The sequence below is a fragment of the Trachurus trachurus genome, assembly GCF_905171665.1.
Source record: "Trachurus trachurus genome assembly, chromosome: 14".
Lineage (NCBI taxonomy): Eukaryota > Metazoa > Chordata > Actinopteri > Carangiformes > Carangidae > Trachurus > Trachurus trachurus.
Genome location: NC_139903.1, coordinates 11,703,815 through 11,720,035, shown reverse-complemented (window position 1 = coordinate 11,720,035; position 16,221 = coordinate 11,703,815). Strand labels below are relative to the sequence as shown.

Genomic DNA, 16,221 nt, shown 5'->3' with positions numbered 1-16,221 from the left:
GTCCTACATGTCTATTAAGAACAGTGTGTAATCGAACTGTTACCTGTTATCTTAGGAACAGTGGAAGCAAATCACAGTTTGGTTGTGCTCAATCTTTCAATAGGCTATATATAGCCTATTTTTTTGCTTTATTACTACACATTTCCTATATTTAATAGCAAGTCTGCAGCAAAATCTTCTTTCCATTTAGGTTCATAATTTTGCTCTAAGTAGGCTAACTCAATTTTATTCACACAGCAGACGAGGAATAATCAAAACAGAAATAGGCCTAGTTCAGATAACAATTTCCCAACAATGAAACACGACCCATATCCTTGCCCCAACACAGTTGATGATGCACAGGCTCCTGCAGGCGTGCTGTCAGTTTGACCCCTACTCCACTTTTCTATAGCCTACTAAGCGATCCACTTTTATAATTCATGGACAAGTGGCATATTTACATATTTTCCGAGAGTTCCTGAATGCATCATTACCGCAGCGTTCTCAGCAGGGCTGCACCGTCAGGCTACAAGGAAGCAAAATAACGGAGTCATACAGTAGCCCACTACAAACGTCCATTACAGACAATGCAGCCAGCTGCAGTAGGATTGTGAGGGGGCTATTGTCAGGAATGTAACAATTAACACTGAGACACATTGAGACATTACTGAGCCAGATGATCACAGCGCTGCAGCATCTAGGCTAGGCTACTTGTGTGTCTTTTTTTAAGTGCAACATTGTTGACAACAAAGGAGTCTCTATGGATCCATCACAAATATATGAATGTGCAGATAAAAACACTTAAAAACAACGGGGGGTGAATTTAATCTGATGATAAATGTGTAGTAGGTAGGCTATGCTACATTAGATTGATACACATGTAAATATTTCCAACCCCAATGTGTAGCCTATTTTGCTCACAAGCTGCACTTTCAGCTTCTGAAATAATGTACCAGTTTCAGAAAGAGATTGTTTCAATACAAAGAATAACAATAATCATCACCTGATTAGAGCAGCTGATCTATGTTTAATTTTGACTGTACAAATCACTTCTGTATCTGTGGAACCTGATGACAATTTAACACCGAACCAGACACAATGTAGGCTACCTCTCAGTAGGCTATATAATAATGCTTTATCATGTTATGATATAATATAGGCCTTTCTTTTATTGAGATTTTTGAACTGTTATGAAAACTCAGTGTGCAGTAGGGCTGAGATATACTGTATAAACAGCTGAGCCCATCTGATCTGCATTATGAAGCACGCCGGTACTAAAATAGATTGGTAATCTGGGGAGAGGGGAAAAGATATTCAGCTAGGTGTTCGCATCCAAACAAGCTGCCAGTTTCCAGTGGGGACAAATCTGGGCTTCATCTCTGTAGCTCATGCAAACGGACACAAGATCCAAAAGAGAGCCCTGATCTTGTCTTGAGAATAAAACCAAACTTATGAAGGTATGCATTGCTAAATTCTCACGGTAGAAAAAGTATTTTATACAGCCAGGTTAACCACACACACACAGTCACAGTCACAGTTTGATCTGATTTAGCCCCTGGTTACTCTGTTTTGCATCATTTGCATTTCATGTCAAATCCAGTTACTCAGTTGCCCTCAGAGATCCCTTGTCAGGGTTTCCTGCAGTAAGGAACTTTATAACACTAATACACTATTACGGTATGTTAAACCTATAAGCTTTAGATAAAAATAACCAACAGACATGTGAGAGGAAACGGGGAAAAAAGTAGAAAATTGAGGAACAGAGGTGAATCATTGAGTTTCAGTTCATTTGTGGGTCATGATTTTGTTTATGTTGCAATGTCACTTTGACACTTCACTGGGCCGTTATAATAGTAACACCTGTGCTGCTGACAAGTCAAAAAAACGACTTGCTGTGACAAAACACCTACTGTCATCCACTAATTACACTGACAAGAACCGTCAACATTAAGGCAACTGTACTTGCCTGAGGGAAACCCTGCAGTCCCCTGCAGCAGCTCTGCAAACATCTACTCTGCAGTGTCGCACAGTTCAGCTTACTCAGTCGAAATTCAGGTGAACTGGTCTAACCTCTCCTGCTTTGTTTTGTTTTTGGGCAGGATTTAGGACACAGTAAGGGTGCAACAGGGATGGTCTGACAAACCCAGTCAAAGCTGCTTTTTTTTAAATGTGGGGTTTTGGGAGCTTAAACTGCTGCATACATTCTAACCATTAAAAAACAAACATCTCTTGATGTTGTAATGAAAGGTTGGACTTCCCTCCTCACTATAGCTACTATTAGAAACCAAAACAACGATATAGTATTCAGTGACGTCAGAAGCATGACTTAGGGGGATCCATATAGGGCTGAGGTAAACATCCGGTAAACATCCGGGTACTAGGGCTACGTAAGGGTCAAAGCACTTCACCGGTGGCAGAGTGTGATGGTTTACACACAGTCTGACATTGGTGCAGAAGCAATAAAGAAAACCGCAGGAGAAAAGGCATGAATTGTTTAATGATTAATCCTGGACTTTCTATACAAACTGACGGATTTTATGAGATTAAAGGATTGTTCGTGTGACAGTGAAGCACGTAAGAAAAGACGCACAACTCTTATCGAGGGGAGTCGGGAGTCAGCACAATACATTTGGAGTTTCTGCTTTTTTAAGTGACCAAAACGTACTTTGTTGCGATGTTTTGTGCCTTAAAGAGGAGCCTGCGACCTTTGCAGAGACAGGTCCAGCTGCTGTCCGGTCTCAGAGACGCACAGACCCCATGGAAGGACAAGCTACTGGTCCGTACCTGTGCAGGGACCTCTGCAGCTCTGCACCTACAAGACGACTGTCTCGGTGAGTTCACTGAGTTATCACCCAGTTCACACATGCAAACTCTGCAACTTACCCGATCCAACTAATAACCATGCATACGAATCATTGCAGTTCTCAAATATGATGGGAAGTCGATGCATTTGAACTACGTGTGGCTGCGGGACCACTGCCGCGCCCCTTCCTCATACAACTCCAAGACCAACCAGAGAAACGTAGACACGGGGAGCATAGACCTCAAGATCCGCCCTGACAGCAGCACAGTGGAGGATGGCCACCTGGTCCTCACATGTAAGTCACTCACAAACACAACAGAGTCAAGTCAGTGGTGACGAGTTGGGAATGAAACGGTGAGACAACTGGGATTTTGGAGCAAGCTCACAGTATTTTTTAAATTCATAACCCACCCCACTGTCTGCATCGTTATCACAGTGTAATGACACAGTTGTAAAGTCATTACAGTTGGAGATACAATAATTTATTGTTCAATCCAATGTTATCATTATTGTGTGCTAATGTGGTGCATATTGTCAAATGTGCATATGCGTATTTGGCAATCACATTTTCACATTACACATTTGGTACAACACTTCATCAATGAGTATGGCTATGTTAGATAACAACTTTTTACATTCATCATTGATCTTAAATTACAACAAATTCTTCATTAGATCTGGTCATTTTAAATTATTAAAGTAATTATTAGGCTATGTGAAAGCAGTGCATATGAGCAGACAAAAGTTGAGAGGACATTTAGAAGCTCTATCCTGAGGTCAATAATTAATAATAATAAACTGTGAGTAAACCAGTCATTTACATTGAGGAAATGTGTGGCGCAGATGAGCTATCTCACCTATCCGCCTTTATTACAAACTAAGATGTAGCCTTAATAATTATATGAGAATATAATTATTTCAGCATTCACATCCGTCTCAACTCACAACATGTAACATCACAGTGAATGACTGTAACATTGTAGCATATGATGATTACACATGACAGACAAATGCGATGTGGACTTTGTCCACCTGCTGTGTTCGTATTTTATTGTGTAAAGATTCATTCCGTTGTCAGGTTAGCCTCAGGCTGTTATCATGAAATGAAGTGAGACTCTGGACTGTTTCAGTTGTAAACCGCAAACACATATTCACACATAAAAGGACCATTATGTAACCTGTAAAGCAAACCGCCAGCCTCTGATGGACATTGTAAAAAAGAGTCTGAAGCAACAGGATGTAGGCTACAGATGAGACACATTTTTATCATCTTACTTTGACATTTGTATGTTGAAGTGCTGGGTATTTCATCTCATAAAATTAAAATAAGATTCTTTAGTAAGATAAAAACCAAAAATAATTTTGTAAGGATCAGATGGGGTCCAAAATGTTTGTTGGTGACTGTAGAGATCTGACCTTTAAACATGGAGGTGTGCTCATGTGGAGCTGCATGAGGGTATATAGAGGATGGGGGTGGAGGGGGGGGGGCATTCACAGTTGGCACTATAAATGTATGAATGAAATTTGCATATAAAAAAACTGAATGAAAATTATCCAGCATAACAAAAATCTAAAACACACAGTTAGAGTCACATACAAGAGTTTGCGAAGAGGGAAAAAAAAGTGAAAAGTATTAGTTGGCAAAGTGTGTCTCTGACCTGAGTTAGAGAGTAAAATATGAAGTTTAAATAAACAAATATTTTTTGTTTTCCAAAAAAAGTGGCTTCCTTTTTTTCGTGGGCACTCACAGAAACCAATACATTGATTTGAAGCTGACAGGATTTGCAGTTACGTAGCATTTTAGTGATACTGACGTTTGTCATATACTAGGCTAGATGCTATTTACTATATACTATGGGCACATTAAGGATGCCAATAGCTGAGCAGGAGGAAATCTCAAGTCAAGTCAAGTCCAGTTTTATTTGTATAGCTCCAATATACAACAGAAGTTATCTGAAGGCTCTTTTTAAATAGAGCAGGAATCAACCCTCTCTTTGCAATATTAGTCAAACATTTGTGTTCAAATTCTTTCGTGTGCTGTTGTGTTAAAGCTGCAGGGTTCTCCTTTCACATGATGCCATATGGTGCACAGAACACAACACCACATCCTCCTCTTAATCACCCAGATGGAGCAGACCCCAACGCCATGGAGCTTCTCCCCCAGAGAGGACCCCCTCAGAGTTGAAATAGCTTAACCAGCACAAAGCCTGACAAGCTGAAGTCATCCCCTATTCTGTCTCCACTGACAGCCTGCTGCTGCACACAAAGGCAAAAAAAGTCAAGTGGGATTTAGCTGACAATTTTTTGGTGGGGGTTAGAGGAATAAATGGTCTCACAGCAGCAAGTGTGGAAAAAGGAAACAGGTGCTACACAGTCACATTGAAACACACTGGGTGAGTGTTAAATTATCGGACTCACCCAAACACTTCTACTGTCTTGATACTCCACGGTATTGGGTCAGCTCTGACATGAGCAGGAAGATGATTATAGTGCTGGATCATTTTTAAGATGAAGAGCAAAATGTGGACAGGAGCAAACCATCACCACAGGCTTTTAATAACACATCAGCCCCATTCAGAGTCGGGCAGCCTGTGTCCATGCCACTTAGGGATGTCCTGCAGACTGACTGATGCCTCCCTCTGGGCTGCTGGGCTCCAGCAGTTCTTTCACAAAAGATGGATTGTCACAGTGTTTTTATGTACACTCAAGAGTGGCAGCGTGTCTCACACAAACTGACAAATGGGGACCAGTCAGCCCCGAGACAGTTGATGATGCACAGGCTCCTGCAGGCGTGGTGTCAGTTCTGCCTCTCCCTGTTAGCAGCACGTAGCCAAGGTCAGCTAAGTCTAGGAGGGGGTTTCTGTCCATGAGCACTGGCCCTCATAGACTTGGTTTATTAGGAGATGCTCTGCATAAATGTATGCTCCATGTAGATGAAAGCCTCATGTACATGGAGAGGTTTCACCAGCTCCTGCAATTATTTATAACTTGATGGACCATGTTTCTATTCAAGTATATAGTGGCAACTTTACTTACCGTAACTAACAAAAACACAACAAAATGGTAATCAGCGCTAGTGTCAGTTCAGCTAAACTCAGCCATTATTTGATGCTGTGGTTGGATAGCTACTGATGTATTTCATCCTACTTGTCAACAGGATTTAATTAACTTACTTGGAAAATCCACAACCAACTGCATACACTACTACATAATGTCCAGTCCACTTCACCAGACCAACAAAAAATACTTGACAAACAACAAAGCCTGTTGCTAATTCAGCCTTGCTTGTTGAATTTGGAAATAACAAGCATTTTAGATGCAGTTTGCTAATTGTACAACAGCAAAAAAAAAAGTTGACTTCTGCAATGTAATGTACCTCGCTATGCTTTAGCTTTTTGTGAAAATCTAATTAGGATTAGTCAAAATCAGGTCAAATTTTAATGCACATTTAATTAACTTTACCTAATAATGCTTTTCCTGTGTGTATCCCAGGGCCTGGTGGTCATGTGTCAAAGTACAGCCTCAGCTGGCTGGCTGAGAACAGCTATGAAGGAAAGAAGCAAAGCACAGTCCAGCCTCGCATCCTGTGGAACTCTGACATCTATAAAAATGCAAACGTACCATCAGCCAAGTGGGACACGTTCATGAGCAGTGACGATGAACTAAAGAAATTCCTCCAGAACTATCTCCTGTATGGGATTGCTTTTGTAGATGGTGTCCCAGCCACAGTGGAGGCAACAGAGGCAGTTACTCAGAGGGTTAGTCTCATCAGGTATGAATTGCACAGGTAATGCAGAGGACATTCAGCCGTGTCCACCTATTGCTATTCCACATGTGTTTTTTTGTTTGTTTACTCACAAGGGAAACCACATATGGAAGAATGTGGAGCTTTACTTCAGATTTTTCCAGAGGAGACTCTGCCTACAGTCAGCTGGCCCTGGACCGTCACACTGACACCTCCTACTTTCAGGAGCCATGTGGGTAAGAGCAGCAGGGACGGGCTTAAACACAATGGAAGTGAGAGGAGTTTGGTTTATGAAGCACTGACAGCCAAAATTTACAGTAGCAGTATTTTTAATTTAGCTTTTTTCTCTTCGATGCCTCTGGTTTGCTCTTTCAGGATACAGGTTTTCCACTGCCTGAAGCACGAGGGAACTGGAGGAAGGACACTGCTGGTGGACGGTTTCTACGCTGCAGAAAAATTACGCCAGCAGTCACCTAAAAACTTTGAGCTACTTGCCCGCGTGCCCATCAACCACAATTACATTGAAAACACTGGCAACCACCGAAACCACATGACCGGCATCAGCCCTGTGCTGAATGTCTATCCATGGAACAATGAGGTTAACATGATCCGGTACGTCAGCAATTATCAGATCTTAGTAGCTTCATTTAAACATGCTTTTATATGTATTTTACTTGATTATCACTTGATCCATCTTTTTATACACAGTTGTAGAAATTGGTAGATTTTAGTTTATTGCCATTCCTTACCTCTTGCATTCTCGGCTGATAATAATCTTTGCTGGCTTTACATACTGTGTTGTTTAGTTATTCATTATTATCCCAATTAAGATATAAAAGACTTGTTCTTATTAGAATTTGAATGAGAAATGTGCACAGCGGCTAGTTCTTGTTGATTTATCAAACCAAAGGAAAACACTTTTCTTTCTTTCCCTTTTTTTAACAGATACAACAACTATGACCGATCAGTGATAAACACAATCCCCCATGATACTGTTCAGCGGTGGTATGTGGCACATCGAGAGCTGACAACAGAGCTGAGGCGTCCAGACAACGAGCTGTGGGTGAAACTGAATCCAGGGAAAGTAAGTTCCAGTTGTTAAAGGGACTAACATTGAATTATTCAGAAATGCCTCATCCAGAAAACAATGGTGTCTTCATAAAGATAGAGCTGTAAGCCTCACTCAGTGTTATTGTTCTCTTTTCTTAAAAAGGTGATTTTCATAGACAACTGGCGTGTCATGCATGGGAGGGAGTCATTCACCGGACTGAGGCAGTTGTGTGGATGTTATTTGACCAGAGACGACGTCCTCAGTGCTGCACGCTGCTTTGGTCTGCAGGCCTGATCCTGCACATGAAGGCTGCTTCACCTCTGTGCCTTGTTAGTTGTCTTTTCATGTGAGTTTTCATAAATCTGCACTGAAAGCCTTTCACAATCGGAACAATCAAATGATGTACTGTATATTGTATTTTATTCATTCACGTGTTTTTATCATTGATATTTGTTGTTTTTGTATCATTTCAATGTTTCTTTTCTATGATTTAGAGAGCACAAATGTCTCCTGAATTATACTTAAAACAATAAATATTTAAATCTTTAAATGGCTTGCTATTGTTTAACTCATACAGTCATACAGCACATAAAGGAGTCAATGCTTTAAACTTTCATACAGTCTCATTATACTTAATTGGACATTGATGACAGACTGTCAGACTGCTAACATCAGCAAACTAACAATGGTATCACACATACCATGTTTACTTAAGAGTGTCAGCATGCAAACATTTGCTAATTAGCACTGGAGGATGGTGAGAAATGAAAAGTTCAGGGATCAGTTTCTTCCAGATGATCTTTCATAGTGACTCATCGAGTATTTGTTATATATGATATTTCAGTCTGAAACAATGTGAATGAACGACCAGCAGACTGACATTGCCAATTAAAATAATGAGTGACATTTTGTTATATGACAAAGCTGCAGCAAAAAGTGCAGAGAGTGCAAGTGACTCAAGGGCTAGGGCCATGATGTGTGTGAGCAGTAGTGAGCTGTGTCAAAGATAGCCATCAGATTGTGGACAACACTGATTACCTACAGAGAAGATGAAGTGTTTGCCCCATTACTTGTGTGAAACAGTTCCCAAATTCTGCCAAACAATTCCCTAACAATCTCTATTTTATCTGTGACAGCCTTGGTGTTATATTACAACAACAGCACATTTAAATCAGACTCTAAATAAATTGGGTTGGCAAGAGCTATTCCCAGATGAGGTGGAACCTGTGCAAAGTGATGTAAATAAACTCAATATTTGGCTCCATAAAGATGCCAGGCAGCAGTAAAAGGAAACATATTGAAGGTCCTTTTGCTGCCCTCGAACTTGCCAAATAATCATAAATTTGTGGGAACTTATCTTAGCATTGGCAGAGGATAGCTGAAGTGATTTGCATTGAATTGATGGATTTGGTTGTGGCACAGAAAGAGGTGTTAAATATTTATTTTTCCCATCAGGGGGACGAGACTGGAACAGCCCTGTAGCACAAACTGTCCATAATTCATCAGCAGATGTAATATAGTTTGTGATCAAATAGATGAGCCAGTGATTTCGTACTCCTACTTTTTGCCTGAGAGTAAAACGATTCAAAATGTCACCACTGCCCTTCTAATGATTTATTAGTGAATAAAGTATGTAAAATACTGACTTTTCATCATGGAGCTGTGTACATGTGCACAAAAAGTGCATGAAAAGTTAACCCTCACCTTGAATCTGTAGGAAAAGGAGATCTGATGACAAGATCAAAACCAAAATCTTGTTGTCTGGGCACCACTCTTTCTTTTTCCATTTTAGTTGTCACATGGCCTTGCCAAAAAAAAAAAAAAAATCTGATGTCATCTGACCCTTCATACCTCGGTGGTACTATCCTCATTCTTTGCCTAAGCTGCACTATAAGGCTGAACTGTAGGTTTGCTGCCACCTATTGTCACTATTATCAAATATTGCTTGTTTTTCCATGACACAATGACTCACACAAAAAAAGAATATTTTATTTAATCAGAATCTGTGAGTGTATATGCACAGAGTTGTTGCTGTTTCTTGATTGGGTTCAAATCTAATAATGCATCACTCATTAAAAAAAAAAAAGGTAACCATAAAATATAAAAGCACCCAATGAGTTGGTTGCATAGTTGTGATGCGGTGATCAACTCATGATAGTGATGCAGACTCTGTCATTGTCATATCTGTTTTATAATAAACTCAAATAAGAATTACAATACGAGCCTTAGCCTGTTGTATTTTATAAGTCATCAACATGCAATACGACAACGGTAAAAACATGTAAAACTACGGATTACATGCTGAAAAAAAAAGCTTTTCTTTTTCTGCACCATACGAGGAAGATCTACATCTGCACTCCAACAAAAAACAGTTTGGTAAATGAAACAAAAAGCTATAAAAGACTGAACTCATGGTAAGGACACCAAAAGTAACATCAAACATGAATGTATGAGCTTCAGCATAATTGAGAATGTTGAATTGAACATGCTGATATTGAAATTAGAGATATTATTGCCCCAGTTGTTATCAACAGGCCCCTTTATTTTAGGCATTTGGCTCATCTTCCTCAGCATGGAGGTGGCTGCCTGTGGTTGCCACGGGAACGCTGTCTGTGGCTCCCTGTGCTGGGGCAGAGCTCCTCCTACTGGACAGAGGGAGAGTTGACGTTACACCTCTGAATCGCACAAAGAAAATCAACAAGCTGCAGTCTCACCTCATCTCGTTGGCCTCTGCTGCTCTCACTGCTTTGTATTTGTGCTTCTTCATGGTGTGAGCGATGAACCACACGACCAGGACGATGAGGACACACCCGAGCAGCGCGCCAATCACTGCACCGGCAATCACTCCATCTCCCACTTCTGTGGCATAAGTAGTTGTTTTTTTGTATATCAGTGGATTTTCATATTTCTCAATGACATTCCCAAAAAGAAACAAATAAAAATACGTCTTCATACCAGGACTCAGATCTACAGTGCAGGTTGAAAAGCCAACCACATTGGTAGCGTTGCACATGTACTCCCCAAACTCAAACTGGGATATGTTTCTGATTTCCAGTATTCCAGTTGTGGTTGCTGATGAAACAAGAGCACATGTGTGTTTAGAGATGGAAAGAAATGTGCTAGAATTGACCAGTAGCTACATCACAAACGTTCTCACACAGTACTCACTTCTTCCCAGCACAGGCCTCCTGGTCTTGGTCTGGTCCAGTCTGATCCAAGTGTACTTTGGTTTAGGACTTCCCTCCTCACTGTGGCAGGTCAAAGTCACCCGGTGACCCGATTCAACATCACCGTGGACGGAGCAGTAAGGAGTGGACGGCCTCTCTGGCACACAGCAGAGGGCAGATGTGAGGGTTTATTATGGCACTTTATATATTTAGTCTTTCAAATCTACTCCACATTATTATGACACACGTGTGTGCACTTAGTGGAAATCAATGACATTTCTCAACTCACTCCAGCGAGAGCTTTGAACTGAATTGATCGGCTCTGCTCAGAGGTTCAGTAATAGAATCAGTGTCTGACTGGGGCAACACAAGTCTCATCAGAGTCTAATTGAAAATGTAGACACTACTGTATGCTGTGTAGATATAAGCCCAGTTATAAAATACAAGTGGTTACCAGCTGTTTTGTATTCTTAATGTCAGCGAATAACCACTGTCATTAGGTGGTGGTGTGAGAAACACTTTACTTAACTGTATTCAAAGTAAAGAAAATGTGATGTTATTGCATCAGTCAGAAGATGTTTTGGCAGGATTTTACTGGTTGAGATAGAGCTGTTTTTTTTTTTTTTTTATCTAAGTGAGGTAGCTCGGGTTCTGTTAGACAAATTTGTATTCATGTCAAGCAGTGTGACTGGTGATAGACGGTGGTTGTTCCTGCTGCCAGTGGATCTTTACTTCTGTTTATCTGTCCGATGACTAGTACATCAGAGTGATTCCTATATCTCAATAACTCACCTGGATGTAGCAGTGATCACAAATGCTAATGTCATTATTAGATTACTATTAGATTTCTTCAGTGTATCAGGATATTTTGTTTATTCAAAACAGGTTAAAAAAGTCACATCAAAGTAAAAAAAAAACCTGTGCGTAATCTGTGTGCCTTGTAACAGAGGAAATATGGTGGATTTGAATGTGTGGAAATGAAATCCTTTGCTTATTGTTAAACAAACAGGACGTCACGTATCTTTCCATTAGTCATCGTGAGGCAGGAAGTGCGTTGGGTGTGGCCTCTCTGTTCCTGTGGTGAGACTGAATCTATACTCATATTTCATGGAGTCTGCCTCCAGATCATCAGCCTTCACTATATTGATTGTGCTGTTTTTACGTCTTTGATCTCTTTTTCATGTATGTGTTCACACTATAACAGTTCTCACTGGGAATACACAACATGCTGCAGAGGGTAAAGTTTACACATATTTGTAATTTATGATGGACAGCTCACTCACACTCATTTGAATATTAACATAATCCAGTGTGACATTTTGTGAGGATGAAAATCATCTTTGATTGAGGGATAATCAGCATCAGAACAGCCATAAATATTCATTCAGGGACTGGAGTCTGTGTGTCACATTCACTGAAACTAACCTGCAAACATTTCCATAAAGAACCAGCTTAGGAAATACAAGACGTGTGGTTAGCATGCAGCAGCTACTGATATATATTCTGTATGCAGTACAAGGATGCAGTCACAGTCCTACTCTAATTTCCAACACTGACAATGAGGAGACTGCTACAGTAACCATGGAAACTAGTGAGGATACCGAGGCCTGCAAGGTTGTCCTGGTAACTCAGTGAATGAGAGGATTCAAACTGAATATAATTCCCAAATCAACTATTCAGGGAAACTACTTTAATAAATTTGTTAATGTTACTGCACTGATAATAGATACAGAGATCTTGGATGTGGAAAGAGCACATTACACATTACTGGATATGAGGTGGCCTATTCTTCAGTGAAATGTTGCTGCTGTAATTCAGACTGTTTAGTTAAAAAGATACTCAAAAGTCAAGGAGTAGCTAACACAGACAAATATAACTCCTCTCTTTCATCAAGATTATATGAAAATGAATGAGTGAGCTAAATACTATGGGTTGAAATGTATTGACTGTGTGTTTTGGCGCTCCCTCCTCAGGTAGCCACACCCTGATGATCAGGGGAGAAATGGCTGTAGCACCAGCCGGACGTTTTTTGATTAGGTCTTGTTGACTTTCACTTATTCTCTGCTCATGTTTCTGGACTACACCCAGACATTTAGAGAAGAACGCTCACACAAAAACTTCTGCTTTCAGTTAAAGCAAATATTCAGCTGATAAGATGTGGTCAAGGGCTCTGAAATCCCCTAACGGCCACTGTGCAGGCTCACGGCGATTCTGAATATTCTGCCTTGTCTGACCTCCTGTTGAGACTGTGTGGATGCACACGCGTCATTTAAGACCATTCACTTCTCATGAAAGACTGTGTAACTTACCAAGAACATTCACCACAATATTGACCTGAGACTGTCCGTCCACATCGGGGAAGTTGTGAACCTCACAAGTGTAGACTCCGGCATCTGCTGGTTGCATGTTGCTGATTATTATTGAGGCGTTTCTGGTCGTACTCGGAGAAGAAGGAGGCTGAATCCTGCCCGTGTAAGGGTCGGGAATTACATCCTTTCCTGATTGATAGTAATACACCTGGAAGCAAACAAGTAAGAAAATCAGACATGGTAATGGTGATACTTTACAAGTTATTGATTTCTCTGCTTTGTTAATTCTATAGTCACACAGATGGTTTGTTTAGGAGACATGACTGCTTTTCATTTGAAGAAAATAAAATCTCTGATGCAACAATCAACATGGTAAAATCATGTCGATGCAGTTTACAGAAATGCAGATCCAGAGTTCAGTGATTTCAAGTCAAGTCAGTATTAACTCAGTATGTAAGCTCAGTAAAACTTGTTCCTTACCATCAATCAAAATAGAAAATTTAAGAAGTTATATATTAGTTTTTGAAAATAATATAAAAGTCTCAATGAATGTTTTTAGCTGAATTATGTCCAGTGGTTGGTAACATTGTTAACTTTGAGTGTTAGTCACTACTCATATTGTTGAATTAATTAGAAACCAGACCTTATCTGACTTCTTTGTTGCCTGAATGAGGTGTGTCTCCTTGTGAAGAACAGTGCATGAGCACAAAGTGTGTGTGTTCTTAGAAAACCTTCAAACTTTGCACTAAAAGTAACTTAATTAAACTTTGAAAATCCTCCAGCATTTTAAGTTTCTCTGACGAGATCCCATCCGGTAAAAATCCAGCTGCACTGTTGCATTTCAACAAACAAAAAAACCATCACATACCAAATTTGGTCCTCTATGTGTACTGTAAATAACACAAAATGAGACTTGCAGTCATTTATACAAACACTCTGACCAAGTGGACTGTCGGAAGCCTGATGCTGTAGTCAAGCATGCTTCAAAGATGATAAATATACACACACTGGGCATAATCATGATCTGAGCAGCACAGTGTGCATCTATCTACCTGCTCTGGCTCCAAGGAGGATGATGGAACAAAATCCCACTGGATGGTGAGACTGGTGGTCTCCGGAATCGTCGCAAACATGCACTGGAGTTTGACGGTTCCACCCTTTGTAACATTCACATATTTCTGTGGCGTCGTGACCGTGATGAGTTCAACGCATCCTGTAAAACAACAAAATTCATCAAATTTAATCCACAGCCAAACATTTAAAAAAAAAAAATCAAAATCTCCAAAAGGAAGAATAAACAGAAATTTAGTTACCTATTATGCTTGAAAGCACCAACAAATGAAACATGGAGTACATCTTCACAAAATGTAGGAGCAAACTCACAGAGCTTCTTATGAACTGAACTCTAACCTACTCTGAGTCTGGTGTGCAGAGCTGGGAAGAGGACAAAAAACTTTTAAGTATGAAAGGCAAGGTTACAGTATGCTTGGTAATGGACTGGCTGATACTGTACATGTTGATAACACATTGTTTGCATACCCATGTTTGCCAGAGTGGGTGTGAAAACGCTGTTGTTATTCAAAATCTATCCATTAGACCAATGATAATTTTGGGTGGAGGCAGATTAGACCCGCCTGTTTATTTTCAGTGTATATGTATGTATGAATAATTTCATGCAGCTGATACAATTAATTTTTATTTAGTCATACAATTTACATTTTAACATATAGGAAATGAAGTTATAGCCTGTGCTGCCTTTTGTGTGTGTTTCAGGTTGCTGACTTTTTATGGCAGGTTAGGACCACGGGGTGCTGTGACACTGATGGTTAATTCATTTTTCAGTGCTTTGGCAGTAGATTCACTACAGCTCATCACTCCATCCTCTGTCGTCTTGTAAGTCATTCTGGGTCAGGGCTCCTGGCAAAGAAATTAATGTAATTTAATCTCCACCTGGCCTTTATCGCTCGCCACAAGGAGGTGTAAGCCAAAGCACCGCAACATGCTGCTTATCACCGGGGAGTTCACTCCCTGGTGCTGCGTACTTAATAAAGGCAGTTTCACCTTTGTCGTCTCCCTTCGCACAGCGGAGAGCACAATGCTGACGGAGGGAGACAGTGAATCACACATGATTAATTGTCTATAATTACCAGAAGCTGACATAAGTGATTAACAATGTGAAAAATGTTGATCAGGGATGACTGGAGGGGCGAGCGAGGGAGGGGGTGGGTAATGTGAGGAGTGCAGGCCTGTAGAGCTCATTATCCTGAAGACACTTACGTGATAGGTGAGGAAGTGAGGAGATCTCAGTGTCTTTAGACTTTGTCTGAACAAAACAACATGTGTTGGCAGCTGTGGACAGAACTGTACAGGGAAACAACAAAGGGCCAAAGACTTAAAATAAATGCAGTCAACAGGATGAGTCATGGCTGAGTGATCAACATGAGAGACTGAGAGACGTTGGTGACGAATGAAGTTGCCAGTGTGAGTAAATAAGTAAGATGAGGTGGGGGGTGATTGAAGGGACTATATATTCTTATGACTCCATAGTCCAAGTCCAAATGGGAAAACTAAAGAGAATAAATAAAATCATGAATAATGCAAACAATTATTCACCATTTGTAAAGGAGAACTATTTATTCTGACATAAATCTGTTGTTCGTCAGATCAAGAAATATGCTCCACTCTTTCATGGCTCAATTTCTATTTCCTGATCAGGGCAGTTCACACTTTTTATCTTGAAACAGTATATTGATATATAGATCTATTTCAGTGTCTTATTCCAAAAATATATAAAGAAAAAGACACCGAGCCCATGAGAGTGTTTCATCCTGTTTGCAGGCAAAACTCTTTGTGAATGAACTGTTGTGAGACTTCTTTATAAAAATCAGCCAGCGCATGTTTGTCTTTTGGGGGTTGTTACTTTTCTTTTTCTGTCTGCATTGTTACATTTTGCCATCTCAAAATAACAGAGCATGAAAACATGTTTTGTCAAAAGAGATGTGAGTGAAACCATGTGCATGTAAGTGGAAGATATTAAAATTCTAGCTCTGTAAAGGCTGCACTTAGGCACTGTGGTGTGCTGAGCTAAATGCTAATGAGAGACAGTAATGTTAATATGCTCATGATCAGGTATAATTCATCATGTTCATCGCCATAGTTTAATGTCT

The 16,221-nt window shown here is 40.2% G+C and overlaps 2 protein-coding genes across 2 annotated transcripts; one reads left to right on the top strand and one right to left on the bottom strand.

The window, feature by feature from the left end:
- The first annotated feature begins 154 nt into the window (after positions 1–154).
- Positions 155–8,319, top strand: tmlhe (trimethyllysine hydroxylase, epsilon). The gene is made up of 7 exons (XM_083987185.1): positions 155–2,810; positions 2,901–3,077; positions 6,275–6,554; positions 6,644–6,763; positions 6,903–7,139; positions 7,473–7,611; positions 7,741–8,319. Exons 1-7 carry the CDS (start codon positions 2,654–2,656, stop codon positions 7,870–7,872), a joined length of 1,242 nt encoding a protein of 413 aa, XP_083843311.1. The 5' UTR covers positions 155–2,653; the 3' UTR covers positions 7,873–8,319.
- Positions 8,320–10,123: 1,804 nt separating this feature from the next.
- Positions 10,124–14,410, bottom strand: LOC310997349 (V-set and immunoglobulin domain-containing protein 1-like; the record flags this gene model as incomplete). The annotated part of the gene is made up of 7 exons (XM_083987024.1): positions 10,124–10,220; positions 10,293–10,437; positions 10,534–10,650; positions 10,747–10,902; positions 13,055–13,262; positions 14,107–14,267; positions 14,368–14,410. 7 exons carry the CDS (start codon positions 14,408–14,410, stop codon positions 10,124–10,126), a joined length of 927 nt encoding a protein of 308 aa, XP_083843150.1.
- Between the last annotated feature and the right edge of the window lie 1,811 nt (positions 14,411–16,221).